Raw genomic sequence first — 14,267 nt, 5'->3', positions numbered from 1 at the left:
TCACCTACTTGTTTTGCTTGTAGCTGTGTCATATAGCTGGTAGTAAGCTTATTCTAGATCGATGTCTTTGATGTGGAGGTCTCAGCAATCAAAAGCTTAACGTCAGGCACTTAAACTACAGAAAGTATTCTTGAAATACAGTTTTTAAGCATGATTCTCTTTACTTGGTTCTGTTTGTTTAGGGATTCCCATTCTGTCAGATCTTTCAGTGTTTCTCAATTTCTTTTGAATTATTTTATTACTTTTTATTTTAAAAACTGTCCTCTTTTTTATCTTTCACTTATCCATTTATCTGCTGATGGACACTTGGGTTACCTCCACCTTTTGGCTACTGTGAATACTGCTGCTCTTACAATGAGTATATAAAAAGTATCTCTTTGAGTCCTTGCTTTCATTACTTTCAGATATAATACCCAGAAAAGGAGTTGCTGGATCATACGGTAACTGTTTATTATTTTGAGGAATCACCATACCACTTGCTACAGGGGCTGAACTATTTTCATTCCCACTAGCAATGTGCGAGAATTCCAATTACCCTATAGCCTCACCAGCACTTAATTCCTATTTTTTTGTGGTAAGTCATCTTAAAGGGTGTAAGATGGTATCTCATTGTGGCTGTGCGTTGCACTTCCCTAGTAATTACTGACGTTGAGCATCTTTTCATGTGTTTATGGAATATTTGTGTATCCTCTTTGGAGAAATGTCTATTCAAGTCCTTTATCCCTTTTAAAAATTGGGCTATATTTTGTTGAGTTACAAGGATTTATTTCTGAGCTCTCTTCTATTCCAGTTGTCTGTTTTTACGTCAGCATCACACTATTTTGATTACTGTAGCTTTGTAGTAAGTTTTGAAATCTAGAAGTCTGAGACCTCTATTTTTCAAGATTGTTTTTGTTATTTAGGGTCCCTTTTGACTCCATACTAACTTTAGAAAAATCCATCATATTTCTGTTTAAAAAAAATCATTGGGATTCTGATAGGGAATATATTTTCCCACCCTTTCACTTTCAACTTATGTACATCTTAGATAAAATTAGTCTTTTTTAAACAACATATTCTTGGGTCTTGTTTTTTATCCATTATGTCAGTTTATACCTTTTGATCGGGGAGTTTAATCCACTTACATTAATTACTGATAGGGATGGACTTTTGCCATTTTGTTTTATGTCCTACAGCTTTTTTGTCCCTCATTTTCTCTATTACTGCTTTTTTTTCTGTTTAATTTCTTTGTAATGACATCTTTTGATTCCTTTTCATTTCCTTTTGTGTATATTCTATAGCTATTCTGTGATTGCCATGTGGGTGAAACATAACATCCTAAAGTTGTAACAATCTAATCTGAATTAATACCAATCTTTTTTTTTAAATTTTTTCAGTTTTATTAGGTAGAATTGTTAGAATTTGACTGCACATATACAATATATTTCTGCAACCTCACATAAAAACTCTACCCCTTTACAGATCCACTCCCCTTTATGTTAAAGTCACAAAGTACAACTTTATTTGTACTTATGAAGAGTGGAGTTGCAAACCAAAATCACAATGTTGATTTTCCTGTTGTCCATACCTTACTTACCTTTACTACAGATTTTTTTATTGTCTTATGGCTTAAAGTCAGTGTCCTTTCAACTCGAAGCATTTGTTACAGAGTAGGTCTAGTGGTAATGAACTCCCTTAGTTTTTGTTTATTTGGGAATGTTTTAATTTCTCTCTCACTTTTGTAGAACAGATTTACTATGTACATAATTCTTGCTTTATTTTTTTTTTCCTTTTGGCATTTTAAACATATCCCACTGCCTTCTGGCCTCCCAGGTTTCTTTGGAGAAATCCACTGATAATCTTATTTAGAGTTCTTTGCAGTCTTACTCAGAATTCCTTGTACATGACAAGCCAATACTCTTTTGCTCCTTTCAAGATCCTTTGTCTTTCAAGAATTTGATTATGTGTCTCAGGGTCATTCTCTAAGTATATCCTACTTGGAATTCTTCAAGCTTCTGGGATTTGTTGATCCCTGACTACAAATTTGGGAAATGATTATTTTTTCAAATGATCTCTCAGCAATTTGCTTTCTTCCTCAGGGATTCACAGTGTGTATACTGAGCTGTTTGATGGTGTCCTGTAAGTCCCTTTGGCTCTGTTTTTTCTTCATACTTTTTGCTCCTCAGACTTGACGCTTTGAAATGACCTATCAAGTTTGTTGATTTATTCTTCTTGCCTATTTGAGCCTGCTGTTGAACCCTTCTAGTGAATTTTTCAATTCGGTTATTGTATTTTTCAGCTCCGATTTTTTAGTTTTTTTAATTATTTTCATAATTTTTATCTTTTTGGCAATATTCTCATTTTGTTTGTATATCAGTTTCTGAATTCTTTTAGTTCTTTGTCCATGTTTTCCTTCAGCTCTTGGAGCACATTTGAAACCAGTGTCTTAAACTCTTAAGATTTAGTACATCCAGTGTATGTTTCTTCAGGGCTGATTTCTTCCACTTAATTTCCTCCCTCTTAATGGGAGAAATGTTTCCCTATTTCTATGTATGCTTTGTGATTTTAGGGGAGGGAGGGTGAAAATTAGGTATATGAAAAAAACAACCTCTTGCAGTGTTTGCAAACTGGCTCCCTGCTGAGGAAGAACTTCAGTAATTAGTAGGGCATGTTCTAACCCTTGGGATTAGCATGGGTGGCAGCTTAAGGTCTTTTTTGGGCATGCATCTTGGCTGGACCTGCGCTTATGATTTTTTTCACTCTCCCCATATACATGGCTGCTTTTTGAAGTCTTATTTTCCTAAAGTCTCAGCCACTTTTCAGGGCCTTCTATCATATTCCACTACCTGTAATCTCTTACATCAGGCATTTGCAGGTCTGTAGTCCCCCTGAGGCTTTTATAAGCAGAGTCTGATTTGGATTCCCCAGGCTTTTCCCAGCTATTCCCTTTTCCCTGTCTGAGCACTGTGTTAGGTGAAACAGACCAGTCCTTTAACGCAGCTTCCAAACAGATGAAACAGTTGCAAACAAGATCTGGTCTGTTCCTTCTCCTTCAAGAGAGGCAACTGGGCAGCTACTTCCTCCCAACTGTGCTGAACCAGGTTTGGGGTCGGGCAAGGGAAGTAAAAGCACCATGAAATTTCCTATCATTTTGAACATGGCTTTTTCTTGACTGGACACTCGCTTGGTTACCGTGAACATCTGGCTGTTTTCCAGACCTCTGAACGTTACTTTACCCAGGTTCTAGTCGTTTGCTTCATGTTTCCCTGGAGAAACAAGGGCCAGAGCTTCCTAGTCCACTAGTTTCCTCTGGAGCTGATGTTCTTAAACCAACAAGAACTAGTCACATTAACTTTAAGTGGTCTTGGAACTAGAGGAAATGTTGATCCAAATCTATCAATCACCCTAAGGACAGAATGGTAAAATGTGAATATGTTGATTCCTTGATACATTATTTGCTAGACTAATTAAGGACTCTGAATCGTTTCTCCCATTATGCTTAGACATAAAGTCTGTTCCTCCTACCCCACAGATATAAAATTCTTAGTGCTCTTAAAAATGTAGAAGAAAATAAAATTTGTACTGTTGTAGAGCAATGCTGAAGCTGGTTCTCACTGAGATGTGAGGAGCTTATACCACAATGTAAGTAACACAGTGCTTTCTTCATCTTGAAAAATCTTGCTATGAGAAAAGTCACCTGAACAAAACCATATAGTTATCAATGTAGTTATTTACAGTTTGATGTAATCTCCTTATCTCATTGTGGAACAGGGACAAACCCCATGGAACGCTTCTGCAAGCCGTACTCTAAGTAGCAGTGTTAATTACTGCCTTACTTGAACTTTCCATAGACTATTTCTTCCCATAGTTGCAGAAGTAAAATGGGAAAGTGCGAAAGATAATACTGATTATTTTTAATAAGAACTACTTTGTTCCATCTCATGATAAAAATCTGAAAGGTGTTTCATGTTACAGAGCCTTAAAATTTTGCCTTTTAAATGTAAAGTAAAAATAGAACATAACTAAAATTCACCTATAAAGTTATTTCACCTTCTATGAGTTAACCTTGTAGTTTTTATTATACATAACAAAATTCTATTTTTGCAGACTGGCTCCTTGCTCAGGAATATTACTCATCATTAGGAATAATAATATTATTAGACATAATAAAATAATATGATTTAACCCCTGAAATAGCCATATAAAACCTACATTGCAATGGAGCTTAATTAAATTTATGGCTTTAAGATAGATATTCAGATAATTCTGGCTCTTTGCAGACTTAAATGAATACCTTTATCTAGAAGAGGTTGACTAAGTTTACAATTCATCTTCCCAAAAAGCCCTGAAATGTAAAAGTACACATTACTCTACATGTTCTGAATTTTTTTAAGTGCCTAGCCTAAAACATTTGTATTATAAACAGCCTGTTAAGAAATTGGAACAATCAAACAACGAAATCTAAAAATTCTTTTTTTCAGATTTTAGAGCTCATTTTATCTGATTATCTTGTTTTGTACAACTAATTTCAACAGAATAGTGCTCCACTGGGAACTCAACAAGGCCTCAAAAAGCAGGATGTGGGGAATTTCCACTCCTTTTTGGTGGTTCCTTTTAATTAAACTTTTATATTTGATAAGATTAGCCTATTAATTTTTTAAATAACGTACCAGCCTTTTTGAATCAAAATGTATATTTAATTAAAGGCTATATTCGCACATAAAGTAAACTTCAAAGTCCTCAAAAGTTAATAAAGCAAGCAGTCAAGAACTTTACTGTTCTACTAGTTAATTTGGCAAACCTCAGTGTGATGGGTAATATCCAAGAACATCAGGAGGCTGGATTATGAAGTCTATTTTATTCTGATGACTCTGGTAACTTAACCAACGGTACTCTGTAGTGTTGGGATCACTCAGCCTTTCTCTCTAAGCTACCCAAACTTTTACCGCAGTGAAGTGCTGCCAAGAGAAGGGACTGGTTCTTGTGTCGCTGGCCATCCAGACTAAGATGTCATTTTTCTTTCTGCTTTCTCCTAGCACCCTCTACCTCACACTTCTGTTTATTCCTTCTCGAATGATTTAGTTATTCAATCATAACTGGGTATTTGTTGTGGCTATCATTTTGGTATTACACTGTAAGTTTCTTAATGGCAGGGGTCTAGTCATTCAGTTGTGTAGCCCGTGGGGCCCTACACAGGAGTGGCTCATTTTTCAGCTAGAGGGACTTGCGTGTGTACCCGGTATGGAATTTACATATAACCAGTCAACACACGGCTATGTAAGGATATTCAGATTCTGCTCTGCAGCAGTAAGATATATATATGCACACACAAACACACATATACACATCTGTATATGGTATTCTTTGTGTGTGCGTGTCTGTGTTTACCCCTTACAACAACTCTTCTCAGTCCTCTTATACTGTAGTAACCACTTCATTGTATCTTCACCGAAGTACTTACTTGGTTGCTTCTTTGATGCCTGCATTCACTCTCTAGCTTTCTGAAGAATCCTAAAGTCACTGCATTATTTTTTTAAATAATCCTACTAGGTTATTACATAGTTATCACATTTACTTACCCTGCTGATTGAGTGTTCTGGTGGATTCTTCAGTTGACTCCAGTTAATTTGGTGACAGTGGTGATAACTACATGCTTAAAGCTGATGAATGATGAAAGTTCGATCTTAAAGGATAGATACTTAGGGTTGATGAGGGAACCAGTTTCCACATTTTCCATGGTAGTTCTAGCCCTCATTTACTTTAATTTCACCATTAAAAAGGGAATGCAATGTTCACTGGACCCAAAGTTCTACAATAGAATTTTTTCCTCCTTTTCATTTAGAAAGGAAACTAGCTGGTAGTTATGAAACTTGGGAGGGTTCTGTAAGATCTAACACTGAAAAGACTTCACCAATCCCTATGAGGGGTTTGGGGTTAAATATAAATTTGTAAGATTGTGGAACATGTAATTTCCTTCTGAAACAGATTTTTTAAAAATTCTATTTGCTAAAACACATATGGCAATAAAGGTTAGTATCCATTCTTTGAAACCCCCCCCCCATTTTATTTCTACAATTTTGAATTTACACTGCTTCCATCTAAAGTCACAAAATCTGAGTAGATTAATGAACTTAATTCTCACTTGTGGTGGAACAAAGGGTAGTTGGGAGAAAGAAACTTCACAATTTTTTTAAAACTTGGTAAAGTAATACCCTCTTTCCAGAGAATTAATCAAATTCTTCCCTTTATATATTTAAATACTGCATAAGGGATAAAGAGCCCTCGTATGAACCAGGATTCATCATACGAAATGTAAAATTGAGTCTGTGGGGTCAATTACCATACTTCATTCGGTTCAGAGCTTTCTACTATCACACCATACATCTGAATAAGAAAAAGTCTTAACATTACTGTAAAAATTCCACAACTGTAGTAATAACGCTGTAGAACTCCTTCTAGAGGAAACATATTTTGATACTTAAATATCTGAAAGTTCAGAAGGCTAAAATTTTCTACCTCAACAATGTGACATTAGAGTGAATGAAAATCAAGAGATGAATCTGTCTTAATTCTAAAGAAATAACGTAAATAGAAATAACCTGTTATTGCTATAGCATGCACTCACATTCAAGTATGAAAAATACCACACAGAAAACAGAAACATTTTTAAAAAAAGATTTAAGATCATAAATAGGTCATTATTGTCACAACACATTTCAGAATTGAAAAAACAAACATTTTGGCTTTTTAGGGAAAAGATTCCTCTTGTTTTCTTAATCAATTCCCTCATCACTGAAAGTACATTTAAAAGTTTCCAGTCTCCTAAGGCACGATATTTAGTCAGAATGCCAATATCACCACCCCTGCTCATGCAGCAGGAGTAAGAGGCAAGGTATTAGCACTAAAAAAAAAAAAAAAAGCAAATTTTTTTGGACAAAATCATCAGTCGTTTAAGAAAAAGGTGGAACAGATTAAGTGATGATCATTTAAGAAGGCCCACAGGCCCAGCATTTTAATATAGGACCTTATGTTTAAAAAAATTTTTTTAATCAAAGTACTTTAACTGATTTAATTCCCAGAGGAGCTATGAAAGAAGGGGACTGGTAAAATACAGCATACTTTAAAAAGGACTTGAGAGGATCAAATCCAATTAGAATAGTATATGGAGGGAAAACACTGTATGGAACCCAGTCTAGACGGCTAGTTTCCTCCTAGTCCTCAGGCCGATCCAGAAAAGTTAAGACTAGGTAATACCTGGGAACATACTCTAAGGCATCTGTCCCTTAATCACGTGGCCCATTCTCGCCTGTCACCCACGGAGATGTACTCAAATACTATATAATTAGATGCATAAATTGTATTTTGTTATCCAATCAAAAGAAGTTCTTTAAAGTAACAAATGTAAAAATTCCTCATTTTTAATACTGCCTTGCTTTGTCCTCTGTGATACCAACTGAACTTTAAGGTTTTATATGTACAACGTGGTGATTTAGTGTTACTTCTAAAAGAAAACCCACAAAGTTAGTGATTCTCCACAGATGAAACATGGGATGAGGTTCATGACTGGATCAACCATGGAGTGTTAGTCATTTGTAAACTCTTGAAGGTTAAGACTGGGAAGTGTGTGTATCAGACACATGAGGGTACAATAGGACAGAGAGAGGTCTGTTTGTCATTCCAATTCTGACAAGGTGCATGGTCTTCGAAATTCCTGTCCACGTTCATGGAGCCATTTATTGGATACTATGAAAGAAAAAATATATATTATTTGCTCCTACTATCTAATGAGTATTTAATTAACTTTTAAGAGCTAGGTCCATTACAAAATTTCTACAAGGGCTAAAGAAAGTTCAAGACCAAATCAGACAAAGACAGACGCTACTTAGGCTGTCTTTTAAGAACTTTACTAAATGTTGGAAACACAGAAGATTTTACATGTGTGTGTGTACATTTGAAAGTCTGTATATGTGCATTTCCTAACGTTTCTAATATTCATTGTAAGGACTAAAGTGAAACACAAATGGAATTAAAATGTAAGTACAGAGTAGGTATAGACAGAACAAAACACTGTTTTACCTGTTTGCAAAATACAACCTCTAATACAAAGACATTTTTAAAATGAACATAAAGTCTCCACTCAACAGTATGATAAATCACTACTAGTATGTGCTCATTAAGATTCCTGGGTTCCAAGGTACTGTTTCTTGATACACCCCAAAAGGGATTAACTTTCTACTCCCCCTGTATCATGGAACCCAGTCAATAGTATCAACATGTACAAAAGATCAAAACTAGGACCATATTTATGCTTAATTACTCTTTTACCTTTCTTAAACTCCTGTATCCAATCTTTAATTCATCAAACCCCATCAATTGTACTTTATCTCTTGAATGCATTCTTTGCTCTCCAAACCTTTTGCTGCTGCTTTAGTCTCTAGGCTTATATCATCACCTGTTTAGACAATGGGGAACAGCCACCTAAACTCATCTCTCCTCCTCCACCAGCCTGTCTTCACTCTAGTCCAGTGGGTCTCAAACATAATCATCAGGGGAGAGCTTCTAAGTCCTGAGGATGAGGGATCACGCCTTACTCTTGCCGTGTAGCCTCTAGACACATGTAGCTACTGAGCACTTGAAATGTGGCCCAAGTGACACCCACTGAAATAGATTATATGGGTTTAAATAATTTATATTAAAACAACTTCACCTTTCTTTTTTTAATGTGGTCAATTCTATACTTGGATGACCCTGAGAGTGAATCCCTCTCCAGCCTCACACTAGTCCTGGCCCTGGTCCCTAACGTGCCTGGGAAACTATTGCTCTATTTTCAAGATCAAATTAGAAGATGGTAACTTTCTACATTTGGGGAGACTTCTTCAGTTTACATCTTTGTATTAAGCATGTACTATACTCAAATTTATCCATTATTGTCTCAGAGACAACTGTAAACCTCATGAGAGGAAGAGAGTCTAATTCAACTTCAAGTCAATGCAAGTGGAAATAGTGTTAAAAATGTCACCAAAAATCTGATCTGTTAAAAACAAATTTATATTAAGATCAGAAACTTCTCTGGTTGAATCTCTTTCAGTGTGAAAGCCATATTAGGCAAATCTGTCAGGAGGTTTTCATTCTTTTAAGATGTGATTGTAATTTCAAAATAAGAGACAAAAATCACAAACTCAATTCAGAGAATACAGGCAATATTTACCCCATTTGTTTCCAACCAGCACTGGACAGGCTGCGTGTCGTGTACTATAATCTCCTTCTCCACTAGCAAACAGATTATACCAGAAAACAGCAGTTCCCTGTGGAGAATACCAAATTACCCCTCAGTAAAGTATCAGGTTATCACATTTAACAGTAAATTTTCCTCTGTTCCTGTGGAAATAACTCTCTATGGCATATATCTTTCCCTAATATATTTCTGAAAGTATAATTTACAAAATTTTGGTGATGACATGAAAATATTAAATACCACAAATTTGCTTAACAAAAAAAGGACATGTGCCCTCCATTTTGCTAGTGTCAGATCTGTTTGCTTCAGCAAACAGCACATAGAGCCCACTATGGAAATGAAGACTTGTCAGTACAAATCCCTGGTGGTTCGTTGTTTCTAGGTTCAAGGTAAACTGTGCCATAAAATTATCCTAAGTTTTACCTAGAGATAATGTAGCCCTTAAGTATACTACTTTTAACAATGTAACTTATCACTTAAACCATGAAATATAGTTGCATCTCTTACACAGGAAAAAATATAGCAACCTCAAAAACTAAAACAATGAACCAAGTTTACCTTTTTGGGCCAAACACTAGCTCCTACTTCAGGAAAAACAGTGGCTCCTCCTGCTAACACATCGCTCATCTAATAAGAGACAAAAGAGTATGATAAAAAAAATGCTGGTAGAATAAAGTTAAATATGCCATTGTGAGGTAGATGTGACATTAACTACTAGAGTGAGAACACCTGGACGTGTGCTTACACAGATGGGTGTGTGCATGCTAGTCAGTTATTAAAAGCAAGATGCTGTTTAGGTTTACATACATAGATAACAGCAAAGGAATGATAGTCAGGAAGGGAGACTGGGATATAATTTGGGGTAGGTTATTTCTTTATAGCCAGAGGTTAAAAGAGGGATGTAAGTATGTGTTCTATAGCACCAGAGTATCTCCTCTATGGGGGCAGGAATTTTCATTTGTTATAGTAGCTCAAAGTAGGTGTTCAATAAATACCCGAATAAGTGAATTTTAAAAATAGAAATAAACACCAAGAAAAATAACAAGGTAAAACCACTTCTGCCATTTCTCATGGTAGGGTATCAACACATATTAAGTTAGTCTTAAAGATAATGTAGAATAAAAACACACAACCTTTCAAATTAACTGAAAAGCACATGCACAAATTGAGGCAAAGGAAACACAGATCCTATAGTGAAGAGGTTTTCGAAAACAACATAAGTAGAATGTAGAAACAATGACTATCACAAAGCAAAATCCAACTCTATGCTGTATCCGAGAGTCACGTCTGAAACAAGCAACAGGGAAATGCTACAGCAAAGAGAACAGAGTTTGATCTTAATATCAAAGTTTAAATCAAAGTAAAAGGTATTAGGTGACATAAAGAAGTGTATTTTACCATGAGAAATACAGGATCAATAACAAAGAGCTAATAGCTCTTAAGCAATGAAAATAACTTTGTAGAAATTAAGAAGTTGTGCTCTATGGCCCACCAGCAAATAGCATGTAAATGATGGAAAAAAATAAATGCCAGTCTAATCAAAATGCTATATGTAACTAAAAGGAGACATAATAATCTAACATACAATCTAGTAGTCAAATAATCTAACACTTATAGATTAATAGACCAAATATTGTATCAACTTTCATAAAAGCAAAGAATAAGAAGAAACAACTATAGTCAAGCATTTAATGATTCTTAAACGTCTCAACCTTACTAATAAGAAATGCAAATTAAAACCACAATAACTGCCAATCTGGTAAGTAAAAGATGGACAGACCAAAAGTTTGACAAACATCACACTTAAAGGTGGGATATAAATTAGTACAACCTCTACAGATCTCACCCCTAGAAAGTATACAATGTAGCAACTTCTCTCCTGGTTTTCATTTAATAATTCTCATTTTTAATTTACCTTATGCATCTGCAATCCTCTTGTAATCTTAGATCCTTTTTTTTAACAGTACCTTAAATCCTTTTCTAATGGTACCTTAGATCCTTTTGGAAACAAGATGGAGTTGGGGGAGAGAGGAGAGAAATCAGAAGGTGAGAAGGTAGGATGGATATAGGGAGAGAGGGATATAAGAAAAAACGGAAAGAGGAATGGAAGAATTAGGGCAAAAGATTAAACAGGGAAGGTAGCAGGGAGCAAGACAAAAGAACAGACCGAGTAGAGAGAGACAGGTTTCGACAGGGAGTGAGATACATCAGATAGCAAAAGTGATGCCATTTCATACAAATCAAATGGGGTAGGAGATGGAAACGGCAAGGAAGTGACCAAATTAAGTCCAGACATAAAATCTATCTTTTTAAGTTAACAAAGTTTACAACATGGTAGATCACACTTCCCACATACAACACATCCCAGTATGTCCTAACCCAAATGTTTTTTTTTCCATGATGCTGACATTCTTCTTGAGTGGTAGGGTCTGCGTCCCTTCCCCTTGAACCTTGACAGACCTTTATAAGTGCCTCAGTTAATAAAATACAGCAGCAGTGACAGCACTTGGCTTCTGAGGACAGCTAATAAAAATGCCACTTATGGCCTTGCTTTGGGAGGGATACTTGCTCTTGGCATCAAGCCACCATGCTGTGAGGAAGCCCAGGCCACGCGCAGTTATTTTGGCCAACAGCTAGCTAGCCTCAACCTCAGCCTTCAAGGCGACCCCAGTGCCAGCCATCACCTGACTGCGAACGCATGAGAGAGCCAGAGCAAGAACCATGAATAAAGCCCAGTCAACCTCATAACTATGAGAAAAAGTTATTTTAAACCAGTCAGTTTTGGGGTGATTTCTTATGCAGCAGTATATAACTGGGACAGATACTATGATCAAAGCTTAATTTTTTCTATCATGTGAATATATAAACAGTTTAAAAAATAAAAGATCATACTATTTTGAAACTACTGAATAATTTGTGAATGGTTACCCTTGATGAAACAGCTTCTAGGGTGCTGTAATGTGCTATTTCTCTATCTGGGTGCTGATACACCAAATGTGTTCACTTTGTGAAAATTCAGCAAGTTATATCCTTTGATCTGTACACTTCTCTGATATGATATATATCAATTAAAAATTCAAAAGAAATTTATTAAAATGTGTATATATACATAAATTCATATAAATGCATAGAGATGTTTATATACACATTACAGATGACATAAACAGACAGTCCCACTACCTGGAGAAATTGTTATTTTGGGGTATGGACTACCAGTGATTTTAATTTTCTTCTTCAGGTTGTAGTCATTACAATCTGAAAAAGTTACAAATGAAAGTTTTTACAACTGAGTAAAGGGAGTTTAGAATTTTTTTTTCAAGTAGGGTGCTAGATAAGAGTTAAACAGAACAAACATCTGAACACATCAAAATAAATGAGTCATGTGATCAAATCCCAACTTAAATTTTAGCTGTAACTTACATAGAACAGCCATGTAGCAATTCTGTTTCCTGTTCCCAGCTCTTTGAAAGCATCTGGCTCATCTTTCTGTGAATAAAACACAATTCAGTGATGTAAAAATTCAGTAATGCAAATTCTCCAGGGGCAGCTAACACTAGTAACATGCCGTATGGTAAGCTAATAACAGGACAAGGAGGTTCATTTACAACGTCCAGTGCACTATGTACGACAGGCACTCAACACTTGTGGGTTGTTATTTAGCCTGTACGTTCAATACTTTTGGTATGCCCATTCAGGGGAAAACCCAGATTTGTTAGCTTAAATAATGAGAGCCAATTTCCACTATGCATAGATTATTTTAAAAATTAACACCTATAGTTTTACTTTCTTAAAAAGCAAGACCTTAGGGCCTCTTAAATTCATGAAGTCTATTCTCTGGGTAAAAAAAATTACCTTGAGATTTACTTTGAACTCATGATGCATTCAAATGTTCACTGCTACTATTCTTGTCTGTCTTTGGGGCCATCAACACTTTAGTCTGGCTGGAGAATTCACATCTGGCTATTTAAATGTAAATTAAAATACAGTATAGCCTCTTGGCATTTTCCCAGAAAAATGAATGTATCTTTCACACAGAAATTTATACACATTTATAATATCCCCAAAATGGAAACTACCTTAATGTCCTTCAAAGGGTAAAGGACTAAACTGGTGTATCCATACCATCGAATACTACTCAGCACTAAAAAAGAACACCCTATTGGTATGTTCTGCAAAAACATGGATGAATCTCAAGGGAGTTCGGCTGAATGAAAAGAGACAACTTCAAAAGGATACCTGATGTATATAAGATTTGTGACATAATTATGGTGAAGAACAGATTAGTGGCTACTGGCAGTTAGGGACGGGAGGCAGAAGGCTCTGTGCAGCTACAGAGCGGTACTGCAAGGGAGTCTTGCAGTGATGGTGCGGTTATGTATCTCGATTGTAGGGGCAGTTACACAAAGCTACACGTTAAAAGAAAAAACTAAAGACAGATGCACACACACACACACACACAAATGCAAATATAATGGGTGAAATATGAGTGAGCTCTGTGGCTGTGCCAGTGCTGGTACTACAGTTAGGCGGAGCGTTAACACTGAAGAAGGCTGAGTGACGGGGGCATGGGATCTCCCTGTACATTTTTTGAAACTTCCTAGGAATCTACAATTATTTCAAAAAGAAAAAGAAAAAAAATTTAGTTACATTAATGTCAGGACTTAAACAGTAGTCTTTCACATTATCCAAGATACTCAGATATTTTTCAATAATTGAAAAGAGAAAGAAAAGAGACTGAAAATATATTCTTTGCTAGCCTATACGGAAAGAGTCTAGGATTCTGGGATTAAGTCAGTCAAGGGCTATAACACAATACAGACTGTTTTTTCTTTCCAAAGAATATACCCTTATTTAAAAATAGTAATAGATCAAGAAGTTTATTAGAATACCTGGCACATTATTATAAAGCATAAATTAGTTAAGATAAATGTCATAATTTATAGCTCAATATGTTATTCTCCAGTCTCTACAGCTATTTTCTATTTTTTATCCTCTTGTCTCTCAAAATGTATTCCTGTAATTTCTTCAGATTTATTGGTTAATTCACTAATTT

General features: G+C 35.7%; 1 protein-coding gene and 1 long non-coding RNA gene across 4 annotated transcripts in view; one reads left to right on the top strand and one right to left on the bottom strand.

The window, feature by feature from the left end:
• The window catches only part of LOC135321819 (uncharacterized), a 64,000-nt gene that overhangs the window by 28,339 nt on the left and 21,394 nt on the right, over window positions 1-14,267 (top strand). The window lies entirely within an intron of this gene.
• P4HA1 (prolyl 4-hydroxylase subunit alpha 1) overlaps window positions 6,641-14,267 on the bottom strand; it is an 88,460-nt gene continuing 80,833 nt past the window's right edge. For all 3 annotated transcript variants that reach the window (XM_064488067.1, XM_010984168.3, XM_010984170.3), the window contains exons 12-15: window positions 12,635-12,700; window positions 9,773-9,841; window positions 9,188-9,284; window positions 6,641-7,722 (exon numbers count right to left, since the gene is read on the bottom strand). In XM_064488067.1, coding sequence (XP_064344137.1) covers window positions 7,652-7,722; window positions 9,188-9,284; window positions 9,773-9,841; window positions 12,635-12,700 — 303 coding nt within the window. In that variant the 3' untranslated portion in view covers window positions 6,641-7,651. The remainder of the gene's footprint in view (window positions 7,723-9,187; window positions 9,285-9,772; window positions 9,842-12,634; window positions 12,701-14,267) is intronic.

This window comes from Camelus dromedarius, chromosome 8 (assembly GCF_036321535.1).
Source record: "Camelus dromedarius isolate mCamDro1 chromosome 8, mCamDro1.pat, whole genome shotgun sequence".
Taxonomy (NCBI): Eukaryota; Metazoa; Chordata; class Mammalia; order Artiodactyla; family Camelidae; genus Camelus; species Camelus dromedarius.
Note: the sequence above shows the minus strand (reverse complement) of the source record. Positions and strands in the feature narration are given on the sequence as shown.